Here is a 23,379-nt window from a genome sequence, read left to right on the forward strand (position 1 = left end):
TTTTAAAAGACGAACAAAGTGAAACTGAGACCCGGTGTGACATGAAACACAATATTTAGTAGCGAAAATCTGTGGCTCTTGGCCTGATTTTATGCGGTTAGTCCAGGGGTGTCCAAACTTTTTGCCACACGGGCCAAAAATGTTCAGGCGAAAGCAGTGCCAGGCCGAGAAAATAGAAATGAACCAAAATCCATCCATCCATCCATTTTCTGTTCACCTTTTGTCCCTAATGGGGTCGGGAGGGGTGCTGGCGCCTATCTCCAGCTACATTCCAGGCGGGAGGCGGGGTTCACCCTGGACAGGTCGCCAGTCTGTCGCAGGGCAACACAAAGACATACAGGACAAACAACCATTCACACACACACACACACACACACACACACACTCATCTCTAGGGAGAATTTAGATAGACCAATTAACCTAACAGTCATGTTTTTGGACTGTGGGAGGAAGCCGGAGTACCCGGAGAGAACCCACACATGCACAGGGAGAACATGCAAACTCCATGCAGAAAGACCCCGGCCGGGAATCGAACCCAGGACCTTCTTGCTGCAAGGCAACAGTGCTACCAACTGCGCCACTGTGCAGCCCCTGAACCAAAATCATACAAATAAATTCGTCTAACTTTATTTATTTATTTTTTTTAGGAAATGGATTTTATTCATAGTAGAGCCAAACAGAAAAAGATTTTTCTGTATCAAAAGAAAGAAATTTAGTTTTTTATTCTTGGTTATAAGAACAGAATTTTTGAGAAGCTTTAATAATTTCAATAAAAGCAGATTTGGGTGCTGCAAAGTCACTTCTTATTATAAAAATTATAATTGTTTTTGTAATGGAAATTGTATCGGTAATAATTTTACACAGATCAACCATCAACTGGACATGCCACATTTGTATCATTCTTAAGCTACAGTTTGGAGCCACAAAAGAAATCAGTCCAAGGCCCACAAATGGCCCCCGGGCCACACTTTGGACACAGGCTAACCCGTCTGCAGTATAGGATTATGGTTATGGGTGCCAAAAATCCAGGGGCGCCATATAAGAGGCAGGCAAGAAAAAAAAGTAACTTTAACTATTCTTTTAGTTTTCTAACATGAACGATTTTACACTAACTTAGCAAAGAATATTAAATATTATTTTTAATAATATTCATATTGAATTTAGCTTCCCTCCTTCTTTTCCACTAAATGGTTGGTTCCTTCCAACTAAGCTAATGCTATAACTTAAAATTTAAGTTGCTGCAGCTAGTTAGTTAATAAGGTGACAGTGGTTTGTACAGATAAATTAATTAATATAATCATAAAATGGAAATAGGGAGAGAATAATTGAGAAGCACTGGTCTAGCTGCTTCCAATTGTGGTTTATTTGTTTGGTTTTATATTTCTTTGTTGCTCAGTAGATGTAATTAAAATTTCCAAACCTTTTCTATGTGTCCCATCACTATTTTATGCTGTTAGCCAAATAAAATCTCACCTATTGCTCCAAAGAGATGCAGATTGAGACTTTTGATTTGTAATCAAAGTAAAATGATAATTTCCCTACCATTGAACATATTAAGTACAACACAAAGTAATTGTCATTTTATAACCAAGCTTTTATAATCAGGAGACTTTAATTGAAAAGTACTTTCTAATTTATTAAACGTGGCTAAATATAGCAAGCATTTTGAAAAAAGGAACCAAATCCTGTTTTATACTGCTGATAAACTTGTTCAAATTGAGAACTAGATGCCTTTCTTTTATCACACCAAATGTACAAAATCATTTTGGATCTAAACGGATAACATCCTTTAAAAAAAACAAACATAAAATACAATCTGAACTGAAATTTGTTGCTGAAAAGGTGCTATATAAATAAAACTTCTCCTTCTACAATCAGACAACTTTATTTACTCAATTTTATTTTTATTTTCTTGGCCTGCTAATACTTGTCGATCTTGCAAAGTTTGGACACCCGACACCCCTGTTCTAGAATATACTTGGAGAAAATCAAAGGTGTAATTCCAGACATGCCTGTTCATAATTCACTTCAGCTCATAATCGGCTGCTAATGATGAACACGTAACATTTAATAGTATGTGTCATTGCCTTTATCTTTTCCTAGTAACTTACCATGAATGCAGTTTACTTTATAAGGATGACTAAAAGCTTAAACAGCTTGGCTACACGGGTATTTCCAGGGACTTTGTTAGGCTATAAATAATCGCCTTACGCCTTTATAGTGGGGTGTATACTGACCCCTGGTGGTTGAAAAATGTTTTTTCAAATGGAAAATAATTGAGCAAATTTGTTGCTTTGTTGAGCAAATTTAACCCAACACATTTGTTTTTCTTCTTGAATTAGGTCTTTGTATGAATAAACAGAAAATGTTTTTAAAAATGTAACGTAAACAGATACAGACTTACACAAGCATATCACTAATAGTAAAAAATAAAGTAAAGGATGTAGAACTGCAAACAATATCTGTGATAATCTGCAGCATTGTTTTGTCATCCTTGTGTTGATGTTTTTATTATTTATTTGTTTCCATTGGTAATCATTTAATTTAGGACTTACATAACTATAAATAATATGTTTTGGCGAAGATTTCTCCTGTTGTAGTTATTTTTTTTTTGTATAATAATGTACTATGAAGATTTGTGTTCTGTTTCGACCTTAATATTTACAGTTTCTGTCAGAAGTTTGTCATCAATTTATCATCCAGTGGTGGTTTTTGAACTATTTGGGCAGCGGTTAGAAAATTAATGTTTACTTATGATTTTGAAGACATTCATTAAATACTATTTTTGTCATTTAGCAAATAGAAATAATTTTGTTAATTCCAACTGACCTAAAACATAAGTTTGGTCTTATTTAAGTGGGGCAAAAAGGTGTTTGTTACTTTTTATTCGGTGCCTTCTGTAACCAACAGTACCTTTTATTTACAGTTGAATTTGTTTTATTTACGCAGCTTTTCCATATACACGTTTGTATTAATAAAAGTGTCCTGCCCACATTTTATAACTTTCTTTTTTTACAGCTGAGAAAGTTTAGATCACACGGGAAAAAAATAGAAACAAACGCCTTCGTTTACGACCTTTGCGACCATCGGAATACGGCAGTGAGAAGAAGATGGCGGAGGTAACAAATGAAGCAGAGCTACTCAAGGAGAAGGCAAATAAGTTCTTCAAAGGTAAATCACAGGACCTGTCAAGTCTGGGATTTATTACAGGAGATTCCCACCGACTACCACGTCACAATTATTTATTTTTCTGCTCTAATTTTACGTCATTTCCCCTCAATCGCAGCAGGGTTCAGATGTTACGCAGAGCTAACGCTCACTTTAAACTCCATTCATTCGAACAGCGGTTAGCCGTTAGCTCCGTAGCTGTCAGCGTGTTCTGGTGAAACACGCCGCAACCGGGTCAGATTTAGAGCCTGAAGGGAAGTGATGCTCGCCTCTGACTTGGGGTTTGGAGCAGTGAATGGAGGCAGCGTTGCGGGGTTCAGTTGCGTATACAGGGAGACAAAAAGGTAGAACTGCTAGAATGTTCTGGTAGCGTGTTTATAAAGCGGGGGATTGCCGAGCCTTCCTAACTTCTTGCCAGTACTCTCTTGTCAATGAAGCATTGTTATTTTCTTAAAATGTAAGCTTTAATTAGGCTAATTTGTCATTAATACACTGTAGTAGAGAGAATGTCAGTGTGGACATTGCTTCTAAGTCATAGATTTCTGATTTCCTGATTATCAGAGTTGGTTTTTGCTCTTTAACTTGCTTATAAAGTGGCTTCTTTGACTAACAAAACAAGTCAAAGTCCTACACTTAATCCTTGAACTGCTGACACTTTTCTGCAACTTTACTTAAAAACATAGTTGGGTAATAATTAGTGACATTTACCTGAATAAAAAAGTACTAATATGAGTGGATTTACTACCATGTTTTACTTCAGTAACATTGTATCGCTGCTCTTACTTTAGTAACATTTCTAAACACTTTACCCACTGTGAGTAACTCCTCTGAATGAAAAACAAATATGTTTGAACCAGACAAAAGCATACAATTAATATTAAAGTTTATGCTATTTTCTATCTGCTCAGCCATGTGAAAGTCAATAAGGTACAGTTTACATATTGTCATAAAAAGTACTTTATCCTGTTATAACACACACATATATATAAAATCTACTAGAGAATATGGTTTCGTAAGTGTTATGCAAAAGAAAAATTATTTCATTTGGAAAAGTATATTGCACATGACCTACTTCAGTTATGAGTCACCTTTTTTTTTTTTTTTTTTTTTTTACAAAATACTTGAGCATTTTATTAGAGGAATACATTTTACTTGGGTAAAAAAATCTATGTGCTAGGTTTTCTGCTGCTTTGTACCAGTTTATATCATGATTTAGAGCAGTAATTCTTCATGTTTAAAGTCTTTCATTTGACTTTGGACTGATTATAATTCCTCATCACCAGCTTGAGTGTTTTTGTTTTTAACTTAATCAACCTCCAGAGTAACTTTAACTCAAAAGATCACCCTAACACACACAAAAACGCTGTTCAGTGGGTAGAGAATCCAGAAGTTTTACTCAAGTAAAAGTAAAAAGTACAGAGTAGTAAAAATACTCCTAAAAGTAAATTTTTTTCAAAAAAGTTACTCAAGTTAATGCAGTTGAGTAAATGTAGCTAGTTACTAACCCATCTCTGCAATTATTTCATTGCAAACAATCTTTTGTTGTTTGAATATTGCACACACTGATATTGCATTGCTGGCATATTTGTTATGTATCCATTGAAAACAACCCACTACTACATTTACATCAGACTTTTAAGAGATCCCATCACAATTTCATTCTGTTTTGAAGCTAATATTGGCTGTGTTTACCATGAACAACATTTTTTTCTCTCATTGTTTATCTAACCAACATTACGATTCCTGTTTTTTCCAGAAAAAGACTATGAAAATGCTATCAAGTACTACTCAGAGGCCCTGGAGCTCAATCCATCCAACGCCATCTACTACAGCAACCGCAGCTTGGCGTACCTGCGTACGGAGTGTTATGGCTACGCCCTGGCAGACGCTACGAAGGCCCTGGAGGTGGACAAGAACTACATAAAGGGATATTACCGCCGCGCCACCTCCAACATGGCGCTGGGCAAATTCAAAGCTGCACTTAAGGACTACGAAACGGTAAGAAACTAAACATTATTATTATGTTAAGGTCCCAGACGTTATTGTGAGAAATGATAATATTGTTGTTTTGAGACCATTTCAATAATGTAATGGAATAATTCAAGAACACATTCTCAAATATCAGTAAATATTATCTCCTAATGAACATTTAACACCGGAGACATTTAACATTTTTAAAATAAAGAAACAGAACAGCAAATAAAAGGAATTATGAAGTCAAAGTTGGCTTTCAACAAAAGGGATAAACACTGAAGACTTTTGTCCTTTTGGCAGAAAAAGAGAAAAGCAGTAAATCATGGAAATTATTGAACTTGTCAATGTAAATAAAAATGTAAATAAATCAATATAATTGATTTATTCCAGCAGGGCTAAGGTTTGTACACAATAACAGATTTCGACTGACGATAAATTGTCCCAGAAATATTATTGTTGCGTAAATAATCATATTTTTGCTTTGAGGCCATTTTCAAGTAATATAATGGTAATAATGCCATAATAATGCAAGAACATGTTTTCGTAGTTCAATAAACTTCAAATTCTAGCAAACATTTAACACTGGAACTGCAAGACGTTTTAAATATTGAAAATAAATAAATAAAACAACTGAAAAAGCAAAATTAGTTGAGACGAAAACACCAGGTTGAAGACTTTTATCATCAGGTTTTTGTAGAGAAAGAGAATAATGATGAATAATGCAAATACAAATGTTTGAGTTTGTTTTAATTTACCTTGCCATTAATTGATTTATTGCTTATTGTGGCAGGCATATCTTTAAATCTATAGGATATGTATTTTTACTCACTATTAGGATCTTATTTTGTTTTCAGTGATAGGTTCAGGTTTGCTGTAATAGATTGAAACACAAATTTTATACAAAGACCTCAGTAAATAGAAGATACATTTTTTAACACTAATTTTATTTATTAAAACAAAAACTTAACAAACCAACTAATTTTTAATGAAAGTTTTAATTTTCATTAAAAACTTTTTAATGAAAGTTTTACATTGCTGTGGAGGAATTTCGACCCACTCTGCTTCGCAAAGTTATTCTGATTCAGCCACATTGAACAGCCTGTTTGTGGCCACACCACAGAATCTCTATCGGATGTAAATCCAGACTTTGACTACACCACTCCCGAAGCTTTATACCTTTGAGCCCCTCAGAGCTGGGCTTGTTGACGTGCTTCATGAGTTTATGGTTGACAATCATGTATGCCAATGCACAGCTTCAGTTATTACAGCTAGACTCAGACCTGAACATTCAGAGACACAAAGAGACAGTTACAAAAGTCAGCCTTCTGTCACCTGAAGAAGACTTTTAGGATTAAGGGAGTATGGTCTAGAAAAACTCATCCGTGCATTTCTGAAATCCCTACAGCTCAGAGAATAGACTTTAAAATACTGTTGCCAGTTAATAAATAACTGAACGGTTTAGCATCACAATGCATTAAAGATCTGCTGTTGCTGTATCAACCTTCCAGACCTCTCAGGTCTTCTAGTCCTAGGTCTGCTCTGCATCCAGAACCAGAACCAAACATGGAAAAGCAGCATTCTGCTTCTATGAACCACAAATCTGGAGCAAACTCCCAGAAAACTGCAAAACAGCCGAAACACTGAGTTCCTTTAAATCCAGACTGAAAACCCACCTGTTTAGAGTTGCTTTTGAACCAAAATAAATAAAAGATTTACCAACTTATTCGATGTGTATGGATGATTTTGATGATGGCACTCGTCAAAATGTAATAATTGTCACAATTGTTGAATGTTTTGATTTTATGATTGATTATTCTTGTGTTTTTATGATGTAATGCACTTAAAACTGCTTTGTTGCTGAAATAAACTTGATTAACTGATTGATTGAACTTCCAGAGAACTGCAAAAAAGCCAAAACAGAGTTCCTTTAAATTAACTGAAATTGAGATCAATGAGAGAAATCCAAAACTGCACTCTGAGGGGAGATGAGAATTGAATGGAATTGCATATGAAGGCAACCGCCAACCTAAAACAAGTTAATAATGGAAAATGATAAATATTTGATATAATTTCCCTGTTTTAATGACAGGTAGTGAGGGTTCGACCGAATGACAAGGATGCAAGAATGAAGTACCAAGAATGCAACAAGATTGTGAAGCAGAAGGCGTTCGAGAGAGCCATCGCAAGTGATGACAAAAAGAAATCAGTCGTTGACTCTCTGGACATAGAAAGCATGAGTAAGTTTTCAGTCCCGAAATGCGAAATGGATCCAACATTTAAAATGATGAACAAGTCAGTCAAAGCTGATTTTACTCCTGCAGCCATCGAGGACGACTATGTAGGGCCCAAACTGGAAGATGGGAAGGTGACGTTGCAGTTCATGAAAGACATGATGGATTGGTTCAAAGATCAGAAGAAGCTGCATAGAAAATGTGCTTATCAGGTAAACGCACTCGTTCACTGATACCAAACAGCGCTCAGCCTGGATTTAACTCATCCCCCTCACCTTCACTGTATTCCTACAGATTTTAATACAAGTAAAGGATGTTCTCTCAAAGCTACCAAGTCTGGTTGAAATCACAATAAAAGAGGTAAGATTAGGCTGATTTAACTTCACAGGGAGCATAGAGGATTAGGGCCACTAAAAAGATTTACTTTAATCTCAGAATTCTGACTTTTTTCTCAAATGTTTAAATTTAATCTGACTTGAATCTCAGAATTTGGGCTTTAACCTCAGATTTCTGTCTTTTTTCCAGAATTCTGAATTTGTTTCTCAGAATTCTGATTTTAATCTCAGAATTTGAACTTTAATCCTATAATTCTGACATTAATCTCATAATCTTGAGTTTATTCACATAATTCTGACTTGAATCTCAGAATTTCAACATGGAGTAAGAGAGAAGTTTGAAGTCACAATTCTGAGAAGAAAGTAACAGTTCTAAGATTTGAGACACAATTCTGAGAAAAAAGTCAAACTTCTTTTTGGTAGTGACCCTAATCCTCCTCCTTAGTCGTGTGTTATTTGGTGTCTACATAATATTTTGCTTTTCCACCAACAGACAGACAAACTAACGATTTGTGGGGACACCCACGGTCAGTACTATGACCTCCTCAACATCTTTGAGTTGAACGGTTTACCCTCAGAGGCCAACCCTTACGTATCCTTTCCTTTTTTTAAAAAAAAAGAAAACCACAAACACGTCATGTTTTCTATTCATACCCTGTACAGTCGTTTTTCCTGGTTTGATCTATTTTAGTCGAAAATGCGTCAGGAGCCTCAGTTGTTGTGCGTCACTGACCTTAACCACAGCTTCCAGCTCTTCAATGGCGACTTTGTGGACCGAGGCTCCTTCTCCGTTGAGGTCATTCTCACCCTGTTTGGCTTCAAGCTGCTCTACCCAGACCACTTCCACTTGCTCCGAGGTGACAGCAGCTGCAGTAACAACTCAGCCGCTTTAATGGCTGCGTCCAATATTCAAGTGTTTAAAGCAGCATTTTTCAAACTTTTTCAGGCTAAGAACCACTTAACCCATTTAGCAAACAATCACAGACCACCTAACTTGAAATTGCAATAACACAGCATGATAATATGTACAACCTGAAATGAAAATATTAGCCTCTTAACTCCCTTATTGTTGTTTTCTTTATTCATCAATGCTCTACTGGCCACAGCAAAGCAATGAACACGTTCATTTGGTGCATTTTAAGTTGTTTACAGATTCTGAAAGTGTGGATCCTAAAAACATTAATAACATTTTAGGGCTATTTGTAATTTAGAAGCACATTAGAAGTAACATATAATCGAGTTGCTCTGCCAGAAACAAAAAAAACTCTTCTGTACTATTAAATATGAAATAATCCACCCATTTGTATCAATTGTATTTATCTGTCGTATTTAATTAATTTAATTGAAGTATTTTAGTTAATAAAATAACAATAGCTGTTGAAGTGTGAGCAGAGCATTATAAGCAAGCAAAATCGTAAGAAACAAAGAACAGTTCTCACCAGCTGAGACTGGAACCGTTCACGACATAGAGCCGTTGAAAAGAATCGACTCTCTTGTGAACGACTCAATACTCTCAGTAGGTCTGACTCGGCTTCCTCTGATATAAATAGTCCTGACGTTGTTTTCTTTCCTCTGGTATGTTCAATTTTTCTTTATAGTCACCCGGTTTTAAGCCACGTAGCCATTATTATTTTTAGCTAAGCTAACTTGTAGCGTCGCGCTTTGAGCTCAAGTCTCGGCAATTAAACGGTCGTTTACATGCAGTACCCTCCGGACCACTAGGGGGAGCAGGGTTCTCACAGCTTGAGAAAGGCTGGTTTAAGGTGAAAACAGGAAATGAACCGATGTGTGTACCTGCAGGGAACCACGAGACGGACAACATGAACCAGATGTACGGGTTTGAAGGCGAGGTCAAAGCCAAATACACAGCCCAGATGTTCCAGCTGTTCAGTGAGGTCTTCCAGTGGCTTCCTCTTGCTCAGTGCATCAACAACAAAGTTCTGGTAGGTGGTCATAAATGTTTCCGTTTCACTGGATTATTATTATTATTCAGTTTGATTTAGGCTTATTTTATGTTTTAATTAAGTGTGTCTGAGGTTCACAGTGCTTTTTGGTGTTAAGTTGTTTCTTATTATTCATTTTAGAAAAGTTAACTCACTACAAAAAAAAAAAACAACACAAAATGTTACCAAGTATTTTGGTGGAGTTTCTAGTTCTAGTTCTACTGGTAGGATATTCTGCTGTGCTGTTTCCTAGCAACCCCAGAAAAGCCAAGCCCGTAACCTAGCAACCCATTTCAAGTTCCATTGGCAACTTGAAATGGGAAAAATGTCTTGTTATAAGTAAAATAATCTGCCAGTGGAACTGGAACTTTTTCATCAATATAAAGGAATTATTTACTTTAACCAAGCTCCTATATATTTCTTAAAGGTTGCTTGTAAGTTAGTTTTCTCTTATTTCAGGTGAAATAAGATATTTGCAGTAGAAACCAGACCAAAAATACTTGACAAGATTTTGTGTTTTTGCAGGGATGTAGTCAAAGTTTGCCGTACGTCGCCAAACCAGATAAATTTCTCAGTCAGTAACAGAAATTAAATCTAACTCCTAATCATTTGTTGCTATTCTCATCCTTTAACTGTTGTCTGGTGATGAAATCAAAATATTCCAGGTGTTTAAAAACAGATACTGGAGGATTTGATGCAAAAATAACTTTAAAATAACTCTGACACTTTGCTTTTAAAACTCCCAGGGTTGGAATAATTTTTAAACTAATTTAAATTAACAACTTAATGCTTATGTTTGATAACTAGGATCAGTTGGGATGTATTTATGACTGAATTGAAATTATAATTTTTTTTCTAAATTAATGCAATATAAATTAACTGAATTGAATACAGTAGCCACAACTTGCAGACAATTGATAATAACTATTCTCTACTGCACCCTTCTGTCCAAACTGGGCAGCCTGGTATATTTTAACGCCACATTAATTATAGGAAACAAGCAAAAACACTTTCTTTTTAGTTTGTTGCATAAAAACTGCAAGAAAACTGCAATTGGTGTGCCTCTAATTTAGATAATAATGTGTCATTTAATTTTAAATATTCAGTGAAACAACTGAACTTTAAATCAATCTCCTATTTTAAATTAATTCAGAATTTTAACAGTAGTTTAAAAGAACACATTTTAAACAGTGTTCATGTGAAGACATCGTCAGCTTTTAGGTCCCAATATATTAATAAAAAAACCCTAATACCTGCTAATGTTTTGATAATGTTGCTCTGTGTCTCAGGTCATGCATGGAGGACTTTTCAGCGAAGACGGTGTCACATTGGAGGATCTCAGGAAGATTGATAGGAACAGACAGCCGCCAGACTCGGGTTCGGCCAAACTCCAACATTATAAAACGTCTAAAACAAAACACCTCAGAAAGTTATCTACGACGGCGTATCAGAGCCATTGTAGATGGAACAGAAAAGGAGTACAAAATTCAGAGTTTTTTCTTGCATATTTTCTACTTTTCAAACGCAGAAATTTCCAATTTTTATCTAGAAAATTTCTGTGATGAATTTAAAAATTTCTGTTTCTTCTTGCAAATTTTTGACTTTTGAAACTTAGTCATTTTTAAGATTGATCTAAAATTTTCTGAGCTTTTCTCCCAAATTTTTGATTGTTCAAACTCAGAAATTTCCAAGATTTTTTCTAGAAAATTTCTGAGCTCAATCTCAAAATCCTTTGGCAGAAATTAACTCCTCCTTTTTGTCTTTTTGTCCGTCTACCACTGCCCTAACGCTGCCATAATTATCATACCTTCTGCTCTCCTTTCACCAGGTCCGATGTGCGACCTTCTGTGGTCCGATCCACAGCCTCAGGTGAGTTTGTCTCCGTTGCTTAACACGGACTCTTCCCTTCTCTCCTGTTATCGAGTTATCATGTTGTCCTCTGTGTCTGGAGCAGAACGGCCGGTCGATCAGCAAGCGAGGCGTGAGCTGTCAGTTTGGTCCCGATGTGACGCAGCACTTCCTGGAGCAGAACAAGTTGGACTACATCGTGCGAAGTCATGAGGTCAAAGCTGAGGGTTATGAGGTCACTCACTCAGGGAAGTGCATCACCGTGTTCTCAGCACCCAACTACTGGTACGTTATGGAACATTTAGCCTTTCATACTGGACATGCCGCTGCAGATATTTGAGGGTTTGATAATGCGAGAAAAGCTTAATAACACAAAATAATCCTAGAAATAATATATAGAAAATTAGCTAAATTATTTTTACTAAGTGCAGATCTGCAGACACTTTTTAAGTTTTGAATCTAGAATAATTTACACATCCTTTTCAAATCTCACTTCTTTATTTGTTTATTTAAGTATTGCATGTTTAGGTTATTGTTGAGATGGTAGAAACATTTTTTCGGTCATTTTGACTTGAGATGTGACAAAAAGTTTGGCCAGCCCTGGAATAAACACTGCTGCTTGCTTCATTTGTCTGTTTCCCCGCTTTCCAACAGTGATCAGATGGGAAACAAAGGCGCATACATCCACCTCAGGGGATCAGACCTCAAACCTGAATTTCACCAGTTCACTGCTGTGGTCAGTATATTCTCTGACTGTTATGTTTTCTACAATACAATCATCAATTCTTCTTGTTGTCAGAACTTTCCGCAGGATTTACCTTTCTGATTCTCTGCCTCCACAGCCTCATCCGAATGTCAAGCCGATGGCGTACGCCAACACGCTAATGCAGCTGGGGATGATGTAGAGGCCGCGCGGCGATGACCTGCAGTCGCTCCCTTCCCTCCCAGCTCAGCCGCTCCGGGGCTTGGTCATGTCGTCGTTCCTGCTTAGTCTAAGGGGTTTCTCTCCCACACAAACGTCAGCTAGTTGTGGCGCAGAAACCGAGGCGTAGTTCTGATGGGAAGAGAGCGACCTTAGACGAGCCCAGTCCAGATTTCCTTTTTATTCCATCACGTTGTTTTTTTTCTTTTTCCTGGAGAATTTCTGTTGTCCATTTGCCTGCTTCATGCGTGCCATTACTGAGTTACGAAACCAACACTGCAAAAACACCAAATATTACCAAGTATTTTTGTCTAGTTTCAAGTGAAAATATCTTATTACAGTTGAATTAAGACTAAACTAACTTGCAAAATTATCTTTTCATAAGATATAGAAGCTTGTTTTAAGTAAATAATTCCTTAATTTAGATTAAAAGTACCAATTCCACGGCAGATTATTTCACTTTTATCACAGTAAAAATGTCTTGTTATATGTAAATTTATCTGAAAATGGAACTAGTATTTTTCATTGATAAAGGAATTATTTTCCTAAAACAAGCTTCTATATCTTGCTGAAAAGTTACTTGTAAATTAGTTTTCTTATTTCTAGTGTACTAAGATATTTGCACTAGAGTAGATGAAAAAGACTTGGTAAGATTTAGCATTTTTGCAGTGAAGACCTGTGGTTTTTAAAACTCCTGATTCGCTCAGCAGATGGCTCGAATTAGCTGGTTTGTACCAAAGATACGTAATGAAAATGATTGTTCGGTTTTAGCAAGAGGAACTTGTGACTCTGGATATTAGCATCCCCACGTTGGCCTGCATTCACAGTTAAGCAGTTTGCAAAACGGTTTATGGAGCCGCATGTCTGTCAGTGTTTCTCAAACCAACTTACAGTATGTTCGACTTTTATTTCAAGAATACAAAATCGAACTCTTTGTGATCTAAAAAAAAAAAAACCCACTCTGGGTACACTTTTAAAGGTGCTGTTTGCCATTAGTGATGTATTTTGCTGGTACAGTTTATTTTGCACTTCTGCATTGCTTCCTGTTGGGGAAGGTACCGCCGCTCCATGTTTTCATCCTTCGTCGTTGTCGTGCCACAGACTCGGCAGCTCCTGCACAGTCCGCTCATCCAACTAGCTAGCTAGCGAACACTGTTGGCATTCATATTCAGGCTTATTATCCCATGTGTGAATTTCTGCATTACACAAAAACATCCAGAATACAATCCTGTCGTGAAACGCACAGCTATACTGTCTAACGGCCCTGAACTTTTTAGATAAATGAATACACTTTAGTGTATGTATATATACTGTATCATTTAAAGATTCTGTGTAATGTTTGGAGAAAATTATTGAATTAAAAAAAAAAGACAGTCCAGTGATTTTAGAAACAAACTGGTGTTTTTGTTTATAGGATGCTCGTTTTCCGTGTTAGGAATGTTTGTAGGGCTGCAGAGTGGAGCAGGTTCAGCAACACCACAAGGAAAACCAGGTACAGTGGATGGATGAAAAAAGATATTTACACATGTTGTTTAAAACATTGTGTTTCCTGATGACTTGGTGTCATTTTGACAGGAAGACATAATCAAAGTCTGGCATTAGATTCACAATGAGCTTAAGATGAAACTGACTGTAAATATTTGGAAAAACAACTGAAAGAACCTGCAAACTGCTTTATCAACAGCTGATTTGGTTTATTAAAGGGGCAGCTTCATGTAAAATCGACTTTTTTTGAGCTTTAAGTAATGTTATAATGTTATTCCCTCGTCAAAAGCATACCTGGAGTGTATCAGGCATGTCTGAGAAATCCTTTAATCGCCATGGCAGCTGTGCAAAACGCCTCAGTGGGCCTAGCTCCGCCTTCAAGAAATGGCTCCTCCCTCCTCAGACTAGCCAGCAGCAATTAGCAAACACCTGGTGGAACAGCATATCAGCTGAGCTCATTGTAGGAGCTACATCTTTTTGAAATGCTGGTAAAAAAAAAAAAAATTTTAAAGGGTTAATGGAGGAGCCATGTTTTTGATGACTCCCTGAAGGCAGAGTTTCAGGAAGAGGAGTTTTTAAAGAGACAGACGCCCAATTTCAAGGCGTTAAATTAAAATGTCAAATTTCTTTTAAGTCATATTTGATTTGTAAAGCATTTTACATATATTTTGTAAGCATTTGCACAGTTACTCGATTATTGTAAAATTGCACTATAGGCCTGGAAAATACATGATACTGCCCCTTTAATGATTCGATATTTAAATCTTTTATTAAATATCTTATCCACAAAACACCACTTTAGAAATCAAATATACTATCAGATTTAGGTTCAAAACTTGTATTTTTTTGTTTACATACAGAGGTGGTTAGAATATCTACAGATTTTTCTCAAGAAAGAGTTGCACTACCTTTACACGTTTCCTCAAGTAACAGAATAACTAAACAGAAGAATTTAAATTTAATATTTAAGAGTTTTCATCAGACAAAAATGCTACAAGTAACTGTATATGCTAGCATAAGGTAAAGTGATATATTTATTCCTTCAAATGGCGCAATATAGAAAATGACAGATCAAAGCTTGTGAATGAACAAGAGGTCTCACTTCAACATAAACGGTTAAGTAAAGGTAAGCAATTTCCCCGAAGAAAGTTACTCAAGTAACTGTAACTAGTTAGTATTTATGTCTGTTAGCATCTCAAACTAATGCCTCAATACACTTTCGTTTTAGCCGTTTTCAAAATTTTCTGTTAGACAAGATTAAAACATTTGAACGAGATGCGTATTTTAAACGCTTTGCTGTTAAAATGACACTAAACAGTGTTCGTTGTTTTTAGAATTTTGTCTCTATTCATTTTAAAGCAGATAACGGCTTATTCAATCGAGGTTTGAAATCCATTAGAGCGTTTTGAACCGATTTCACTACATGTAAACGAGCGCCGCTTCGTCTTGTTTACGAACCGACATTTTCGAACCTTCGTGACGTCACCGGTCGCGGAGGAACCAATCAGAGTCGAGCGGAGCGTCTCGCAACGTGACAGGTCGCAGGTATTTGACGTGTCCCGTTTTGTCAACCAGCTGATCGGTCGTTCGTCAGTCCAGCGCCGTGAGTTGACGATACGCGCGACACGAGTTACAGCGGACGTATCACTATAGGAAGGACTTTGGTTTCACCTTGTCATGAATCCGGCTGGGTAGGAGGAGAAGAATCCCGGGAGCGATGCCGAAGTACTGCTCGGTTCCGAAGTGCAGGAGCGACTCCGGGAACAGCAGCGAGAGGAAGAGCTTTTACAAGTCAGTAAGCGTCGTTTGTTTTCTCGTTTTTAACCTCCGAAAACGGTTGATTCAAGTTCACCGGTAGAGATGGCGTCTACACTTACATTTAGCGAAGACATGGGTAAAAATCACGCTGGACAGAAATAAACCCTGTCCTTTATGAAATAATGTAACTGAAAAAACAGCTTCTGCCTTGAGAAAATGATCTGATCTATAACAGAGAACGTGCTACAACTAAGCAATGAGGATCTATTACACACTTGTAGGCTTTTGTGTTTAGAAATAATAGATTTTTGTAGATCAGTTTATTTTAAAAAATGGCCACAGAGTTGTAAAATACACCCCCCAGAATAACATTTAATTTCACGTATTTATAATATAAAAACTTGGATATTAACAGTTATAAAGTATTATTTTTCCACAACTAATATTAAAACCAGGATATTCTGAGATTATGAAGTGATTATATTGTTGTTTAAATATTGTAAATGTTTGCCTTTAAATTTAATTGTGAAAAATTTTATTTGTATCTCTACTTAAGCGCCTTCATTTTGCTGGGTTTATAAAATGATCAAATCCAATCTCAAGACATTAAAACGAGGGTGCTCAAAGTGTGGTTCGGGGGCCGTTTATGGTACTTGAAATGGTTTTGTTCGGCCTCAGAAAACAAGTCAAAAATGATAAAACTTTGGCCAACAAAATGGAAAACAACTGATGATCCAAATAATTGTTTGTTTGTCTTTTAATAAGGCAACCTTTTATGTTTTGGATCATGCAGATTTTGTAGTTTATAAATGTAGTTTATTGTTGAGCAGCTAAAACTAAAAATATTGCAAACTAATTTTTTGCATTTTTAATTTAATAAATGTTGTGGCCTGACGGTTGTTTAAATTTGCTGGTGCTTCACACAGAGGCCTTTTCACAATAACAAACTTAAAAACTAAATTGTCCCAGAAAGTATTGCGATAAATGACAATATTGTTGTTTTGGAATCCTTTTCAAATAATCTAACATTAATTTTATAGAGAACATTTATCTTAAGATATTTTAAATATCCAAAAATAAAACACAACTACCAAAAACATTGTTAATAAAAACCATGTGCAACATTTTTTTTTTTTTTACATAAACAAGAATGTAAAATGCATTTATATAGCAGCAATCAGACATTACAATCCAAAAGTTCTTCAAAGACTTAAACATGAAAACAAAAACTTACATAAAATGTTGCAGTTTAAGTCTCTGCAAACAAAATTGCCCTTTAAAAAATATTAAATTTAAATGATTTTTCTTTATGATTATCATGTGATTTGTTGATTAATTGCTTATTATGACAGGCTCCTCCATAAAACCTCGCTATATATAATAAATGCCTGCTTCATATTTTCCTCTTTGTGTCATTAAAACATAATTAGTCTTCTGCTAACTTCTGTTTTCGGCAGAAGTTGTTTTAATCAGCGCAGCAACCTGCAGCTGAGAAAGTAGTCGGATCAAATTACAGCTTATAGAAACCGAGGGCACAAGCTAAAACTTGATGACTCTGTTTGTTTTGTTTTTAGCTCTGATTCTTTCTGCTTCCATGAACCGCTGTGAGGTTTTCTGTAAACCCGAGCCGTGTTTCCCCAGGTTCCCGCTCCAGGACTCGGCGCGGCTGCAGCGGTGGGTGAGGAACATGGGCCGGGAGAACTGGACTCCTTCCCGACACCAGTACATCTGCCACGAACATTTCGCCCCGTCGTGCTTCAAGGTGCGCTGGGGGATCCGCTACCTGGACGCTGACGCCGTGCCGACGGTCTTCCCGGATACCGAGGTAACGGAAATAAAAACCCTTCGTCAATTAGATTCACTTTTTTCACATTTTCGTTCTTCCATTTGGGTTTATGCCACTTCTAAAAACAAGCACTTAAAAAAACAAAAACAAGTCAATGTTCTTTGGTGTTTGGACAACAATCTGTGGGCACTTCCCTCGTTACCTAGCAACCCAAGCGGAGCTCCGCCCACTTTATTATTAGAAGACGAGGACTATTGTCCATCTGGTTTTATCCACCAAGTGTTTTGTTGTTGACTTTCCATTCAGAAACCACTCGCTGCATTCTTGCTGGTTGTGCAGGAGGCTCCACTTCTGCTTTTCAAAGCTGCACGGCTGTATAGTTGTGCATCTGTTTGTAGCCATTAAGAGTACTATGTCTCAGCAACACATAGGAGTTTGTTTTAAGGAAATAATTTCTTAATATTGATAAAAAAAAAAACATTTGTTCCATCGGCAGATAAACTTATAAAAAACATTTTTATCATGATAAAAGTGAAATAATTCAACAATATTCAGAAATTATTGACTTAAAACAAGCTCCTATATTTTGCTGAAAAGTTACTGGTAATTTAGTTTAGTTTTATTTCAAGATATTTGCTCTAAAACTGAATAAGAATGCTCAAGATTTCTTTTTTTTCATTGTAGGTAGCTGAAATATCATTATCTGAGAATAATTTTGAAGCAAAAAAAACAGTTTTATGTTCCATAGATTTATGATGACTTGTTAAAAAGAAAGCTTAAAGTATGTACACTTTAATGCAACAACCTCTTCCGGTGCTTATATCAGAGGGTCTTGAATTCTGGTTTTATCCTGTTTCGTTCTGTTATTTCTTGTTTAAATGTTTTCTTTTGTTGTTTTTTTCCCCTCCTTTTAATAGAACTGTTTTCTGCCCGGTGAATTGCTGTTAAGTTGTTTTGTTTGTGCTAATTCCTGCGTATTTGATTATTCTGCTCAAATCAAATAGGTTAAATTAAACTGACAGAGTTTATTTTTTGCGTTCAGAAACGGAAAGCGTCAGACGACAACGAGAGGAAGCCGAAGCGCCTGTCGACCGACGGGACGGCAGCCGACCAGACGGTCCGTCTGCTTGAGCTCGCCGTCGCCGCGTCGCCGCACGGAGAAACCGGTCCGATGGAGTCGAGCGTGGGTTCTCTAGGAGTGGACCCGGCCGATGGAGTCAGATCGGGTTTGAACTTCCCACTGACTCTCTACCAGACAGCCGACGGCCTGATGAGCGATGCAGGCGCTGCGGAGCTGCTGATGATGTCAGACGGCGCCGCAGAGGACGGCCAGGTGGAGCTGGTGAACGGAATCACGGCTGCCATCTTAAGCCAGGGCGCCATGCTGGTCCTCAACGAGGGGGCGCCCGATCCGGACCTCGCGTCCTTCGCCGGCGAAGACGTCCCGCAGGAAGTGGTGGCTTACTTTGAGACGGTACCGAACGTTCTCCCCGGTGGGACGTCGACCCGGGTCGCCTCCCACCCCGACACGGTGCTGTCGCCGGCTCTGAGCTCCAAGCCCATCTCATCCACTCTGCCCATCGTGTCCAAACACGTCCCAACGCCGCAGCCGCCGCCATCACTCGTCCTCACGCTGGAGCGGCTGGACGAAGCGGAGGACGGGGACACCATGACGGACACAGAGGAGCCGGAGAGGGACGACCAGCAGCTGGAGGAGCACTGGTGAGGACAGACACCATCTGTTTACCTTACCATCAACAATCACAATACGATACTTTGACCGTTTTGAATTCTGCACCTAAAAATTAAACAAAATATGGAAAAACTAAACTGCTGCTATAATAAAAGCTACTAAACTAAACATTTAACTAATAAAAAGTATCAAACACACTAAAAACTAATTAGTTTGTTTGCTCATTTGTTTTTAGCAAACTAATTAGCTATAAATTTGTTTGCTAAACTAATTTTAGAAAACTCATTTTGCTGAAAAAAGAGCAATTTCTTTGGTTAAAGTAAATTAGCAAAAACGTTTTTACTTTACCCCAAAAAATGTGTAAAAAGTTAATTTTTTTTTTCTTACAAAAGCTTTTTGTGTCTATAAGAACTAAATGTTTTTAGTTTTTCCTAAAATACATTTTTATTCTAATAAAAACTAAATCAAAACTAAACATTTAACTAATAAAGTAGAAAACACACTAAAAACTAATTAGTTTCTTTCCCAATTAGTTTTTAGCTACAAAATTGTTTGCAAAACTAATTTTATCAAACTAATTTTTGCTAAAAAGAAAAATGTGCAGAAAATTTAATTAAAAAATGTTTTTTTAAGAATGTTTTTGGCTTTTACACAAACTAAAACTGTTTAAATATCTAATATCAACTAAACAAAATGAACTAATAAATTGGCCAATTAAAAGTTTTCTTGTTCATTAGTTTTAGCAAACTAATATTAGCAAACACATTTTTAGCACATTTGTTGCTAAAAAAATTAGCTACACATTTTTTGCAAATTTTAAATGAAAACTTTTACTTTAGTTTTTATAGAGCTAATAAACATTTAACTAATTAAAACCAGCAAAACGCTAAAAACTAGAAGAATTAGGCAAAAAGTCAATGAAATAAAACTGAAACATGATGAAAAACTCCAAACTATTACAACCCTGCTGCACATTCATCATGGCTTTTTTAACTAGCAGCTAATTTGTGTTCACACATGCTAGAGGTTCCTGGATAAATTGGCCCTGATTTCCTTAGTTTTAGGCAATCAGCCAATACTTGCATGAGAAATCGATCTTATCCGTCAATCTTTTCTGAATCCACAAACGTCTGAAAATCAGCCACTGTCAAAAGATCGGTATCGGCCAAAATTGGAATCAGCAGGTCAGACTCTTTAAAGGTGACATGTTGTGCTTCCTTGAACAGCTTTGAAACAAAACATTGCCTGTTTTTCTTCGGTTGACATTATTAGACGGTTCCTTGGAAGCATAAAAACAGCCGTTTTAAACAGCCTCATGCGTTATCACGGTTTTCACGTTTTGTGTGCCTTTGTGACGTGAGCAGCTACCACAAGAACAGCTTGAGTAAGGAGCAGCTGGAGGCGATCGTGGCCGAGCTGCAGAAGAAGGTGAAGGTGCTGCAGCAGCGGCACCGCCGGCACCTGGAGAAGCTGCTGGGGCTGGAGAACACCGTGAGCCAGCTGAGGCAGAGCAACATGCTCAACGAGGAGCGGCTGCAGCTGCTGGAGAGGGTATTTATTCAAACATCTCACTCCTAGCTGCTGCCAGTATAGAGACCGTGTCAAACACAGGGCTCAGGGGCCAAATCTGGCCCACGATAGCGATTTAATGTGGTCCTCTGGACTCCGTAAGCCAAGTTACATCAATTAGTCCCTCCAGTTTTTCACCTGTTATGCTTCCTTGAACAGGTTAGGTTAGGTCTATGGCCTATACAAAACATTTTCATTACATATTTTGCTAAAAAATCTTTCTTAGATACTGAGATTTTAGTCAGTTCTGCCTATTTTGAGCTGTTTTAAGGCGTCTTGTCACTTTAAATCCAAATAAGCTGCTGCTGGCCACGCCCCCCCAACGCAACGTTTACACTTTTATGCAAACAGATGCAACATTATTCAGTCCATAAGAATGCAGTAAGTGGTTTCTGGACAACAAAACACTTGTCTTTTCCAGCAGCCATTGTACAGTGTATACACTGCAAAAACACACAATCTTACTGAGTATTTTTTGTTTAGTTTCCATTGTAAATATTGTAATACACTTTTTAAAAAAAGACAAAAAAATCAATTAAAGTAACTTTTTAGCAAGACATTGGAGCTTGTTTTAAGTCAATAATCCATTAATATAGATAAGAAGAGCTAGTTCCACTTGTAGATTGTTTCATTTTAAATAAGACATTTTTCACAAGTAGCAAGTGAAATAATCTGCTAATGGAATTACAATATTTTCATCAGTAGTAAGAAATTATTGAGCTAAAAAACGACCCTAAATTTAGCTGAAAAGTTACTTGTAAGTTACTTTTCTCTTATTTCAAGTGTAATAAGATATTTGCACTAGAAACTAGACCAAAAATACTTTGTAAGTTTTGTCCAAACATGCTGGAACTCAGCTTGGGTTGCTAAGTAACAAGCTGGGCTTTGCAAGGGTTGCTAGGTAACGGGCAGTGCCTGCTGATTTGTGAGGTTACATTCCAGGAGGTTTTTAGAAAGGGCTCATTTTCCAGATACCAAAAAACATCCACTTCTTGCCAAAAAAAAAAAAAGTTTTATTGTGGCAGTGTTTTCCTAAGGTCTATTTTTATTTAATGGACTTTGAAGGCTGTTTTTAGAAGCAGTGAAGACTTAAATGGAAGTACAAAAACGTGGGTAATGTGAATTTTGTTTAATTTCCCCCCATTTATGTAATGCTAGGTCCCACCTGCAGGTGGCAGCATTTCTTACTTTTATGACTGTTGCCTCAGCCTAACTTGTTGTCAATTTATAGTCACACTTAGCTTCATACATAAGTGCAGATGTTTTTAAATTAGCACAACTAAATCAGTTGCAAAAAATCAGAAAAACAATCACAAAATCTTGGAGGTACTGACCAATGTGAAAAGTTGTTCAATATTATTAAACTTTAAGAAGCACTTATCTAATGCAGATGAGGATATTTGTTAGTATTTTAACAGATTGATGGGTTTTATCGATACATTCTGGCACAACCAGCATTCATAATCTTAATTTAGCTCAAAATAAGAATGAGTTTGACGCTCCTGCAGTAGAGTAACTGTTTTTATGTTTCTCTCTGCTGGTTCTCCGTCAGGCGTATTTGCAGACGAGTGCAGCTGTGTCGGATGCCGGTGAGACCGTCGCCATCATCTACGGAGACGACGACGCTGCTGCGTACTTTTACACTCCACTGAGCGACCATGCAGGGATGGAGTTGAATATGGACGAGAAATAAAATGACTGGATATTCTGTTTGTGTCTGTGCCAAAAAATTAACTAAAGGGGCTAATTTTGTTGTTTTCTATAATCAGAACTTTATACACGATCAAAATAAAGTGATTCCTTCCTTCTCCTGTGAATAATGAATGATGGGGCAATACTGAATGTTTTTGCTACGCTCTTTGCTTTCTACTCCAACTCTTGTTTGACTGTTTATTTTTGCTTGTTAATTTATTTTTCTTTATGAAAATTTACAGATCATTAAAAATAAATTTACACAAAAGTCTAAAGCTTCTGTTCTGCGTCAAACCGTCACCACAATTCAGTGAACTGCACTTTCTGCATGTGGAAAGTTTGAAACAATGCATGATAACATTCACAGATAAGAACAAAATCTGCAAAAATGTTTAAAATCTAGGTTTATGAATGATGGAGCATGTTGGGAATGTCTCAGAAAACCGTTTAGTTTAAATGAAAACTGGCAACGCAGATTGTTTATGATGCACATTTACACGTTTTAAGCTTTTCACAATAGTTCTGTGTTTTCTGTCTTTCCACTAGAGGGCAGTAGAGTCCGCTGCGTCCAAATGGGTTCATCACTGAAAGATTGGACCTGACGCAACTGTTACAAAGACCCGATCTAACAGCTAAATATTATACACATAATATTACCATACATTATATATGAGTAAATGCCAACATTTACTCATATATATCATTTAATTTAAATGATAAATTTATCATTTAATTTATATTTTTGAAGAATACTTGTAGCATAAACAGACGGGCGGAGCTTGTTGCCGAGTGTGCTGCAGTTTTTTCCTGTGATAAAAGTTAAAGAGAAAATACCAAATATGGTTTTTACAAACATTTAGAAAGTGAATCCTTAATTGGTTGTTCTTCATTTTGGTTGGCAGGTGGACCAGCCAATGGATTTTAATAAACACACTGACCAATTTCTTGTCTTTTTTCCATAATGTCTGTCCAGAT

The 23,379-nt window shown here is 36.9% G+C and overlaps 2 protein-coding genes across 2 annotated transcripts; both read left to right on the plus strand.

Moving 5' to 3' along the window:
* The first annotated feature begins 3,069 nt into the window (after positions 1–3,069).
* ppp5c (protein phosphatase 5 catalytic subunit) lies at positions 3,070–12,767 on the plus strand. The gene is made up of 13 exons (XM_005813017.2): positions 3,070–3,171; positions 4,925–5,166; positions 7,232–7,379; positions 7,464–7,585; positions 7,668–7,733; positions 8,202–8,300; positions 8,460–8,565; positions 9,509–9,651; positions 10,941–11,028; positions 11,480–11,520; positions 11,606–11,784; positions 12,154–12,235; positions 12,342–12,767. The coding sequence occupies exons 1-13, from the start codon at positions 3,111–3,113 to the stop codon at positions 12,402–12,404; spliced, it is 1,440 nt and encodes a 479-aa protein (XP_005813074.1). The 5' UTR covers positions 3,070–3,110; the 3' UTR covers positions 12,405–12,767.
* Positions 12,768–15,479: 2,712 nt separating this feature from the next.
* Positions 15,480–22,667, plus strand: LOC106700091 (THAP domain-containing protein 5-like). The gene is made up of 5 exons (XM_023350774.1): positions 15,480–15,697; positions 17,306–17,489; positions 18,493–19,172; positions 20,508–20,694; positions 22,265–22,667. Exons 1-5 carry the CDS (start codon positions 15,624–15,626, stop codon positions 22,403–22,405), a joined length of 1,266 nt encoding a protein of 421 aa, XP_023206542.1. The 5' UTR covers positions 15,480–15,623; the 3' UTR covers positions 22,406–22,667.
* Positions 22,668–23,379: the final 712 nt, after the last annotated feature.

Source organism: Xiphophorus maculatus, chromosome 18 (genome assembly GCF_002775205.1).
Source record: "Xiphophorus maculatus strain JP 163 A chromosome 18, X_maculatus-5.0-male, whole genome shotgun sequence".
NCBI classification, from domain to species: domain Eukaryota; kingdom Metazoa; phylum Chordata; class Actinopteri; order Cyprinodontiformes; family Poeciliidae; genus Xiphophorus; species Xiphophorus maculatus.

Bases quoted from the DNA above. Each gene is read 5' to 3' on its own strand.
- ppp5c (XM_005813017.2), top strand. From the start codon at position 3,111: ATGGCGGAGGTAACAAATGAAGCAGAGCTACTCAAGGAGAAGGCAAAT. The intron at 8,566-9,508 runs GTGACAGCAGCT...GTGTACCTGCAG, and splicing joins CCACTTCCACTTGCTCCGAG to GGAACCACGAGACGGACAAC. The intron at 12,236-12,341 runs GTCAGTATATTC...CTGCCTCCACAG, and splicing joins TTCACCAGTTCACTGCTGTG to CCTCATCCGAATGTCAAGCC.
- LOC106700091 (XM_023350774.1), top strand. From the start codon at position 15,624: ATGCCGAAGTACTGCTCGGTTCCGAAGTGCAGGAGCGACTCCGGGAAC. The intron at 17,490-18,492 runs GTAACGGAAATA...TTTTGCGTTCAG, and splicing joins CGGTCTTCCCGGATACCGAG to AAACGGAAAGCGTCAGACGA. The intron at 19,173-20,507 runs GTGAGGACAGAC...TGACGTGAGCAG, and splicing joins CAGCAGCTGGAGGAGCACTG to CTACCACAAGAACAGCTTGA.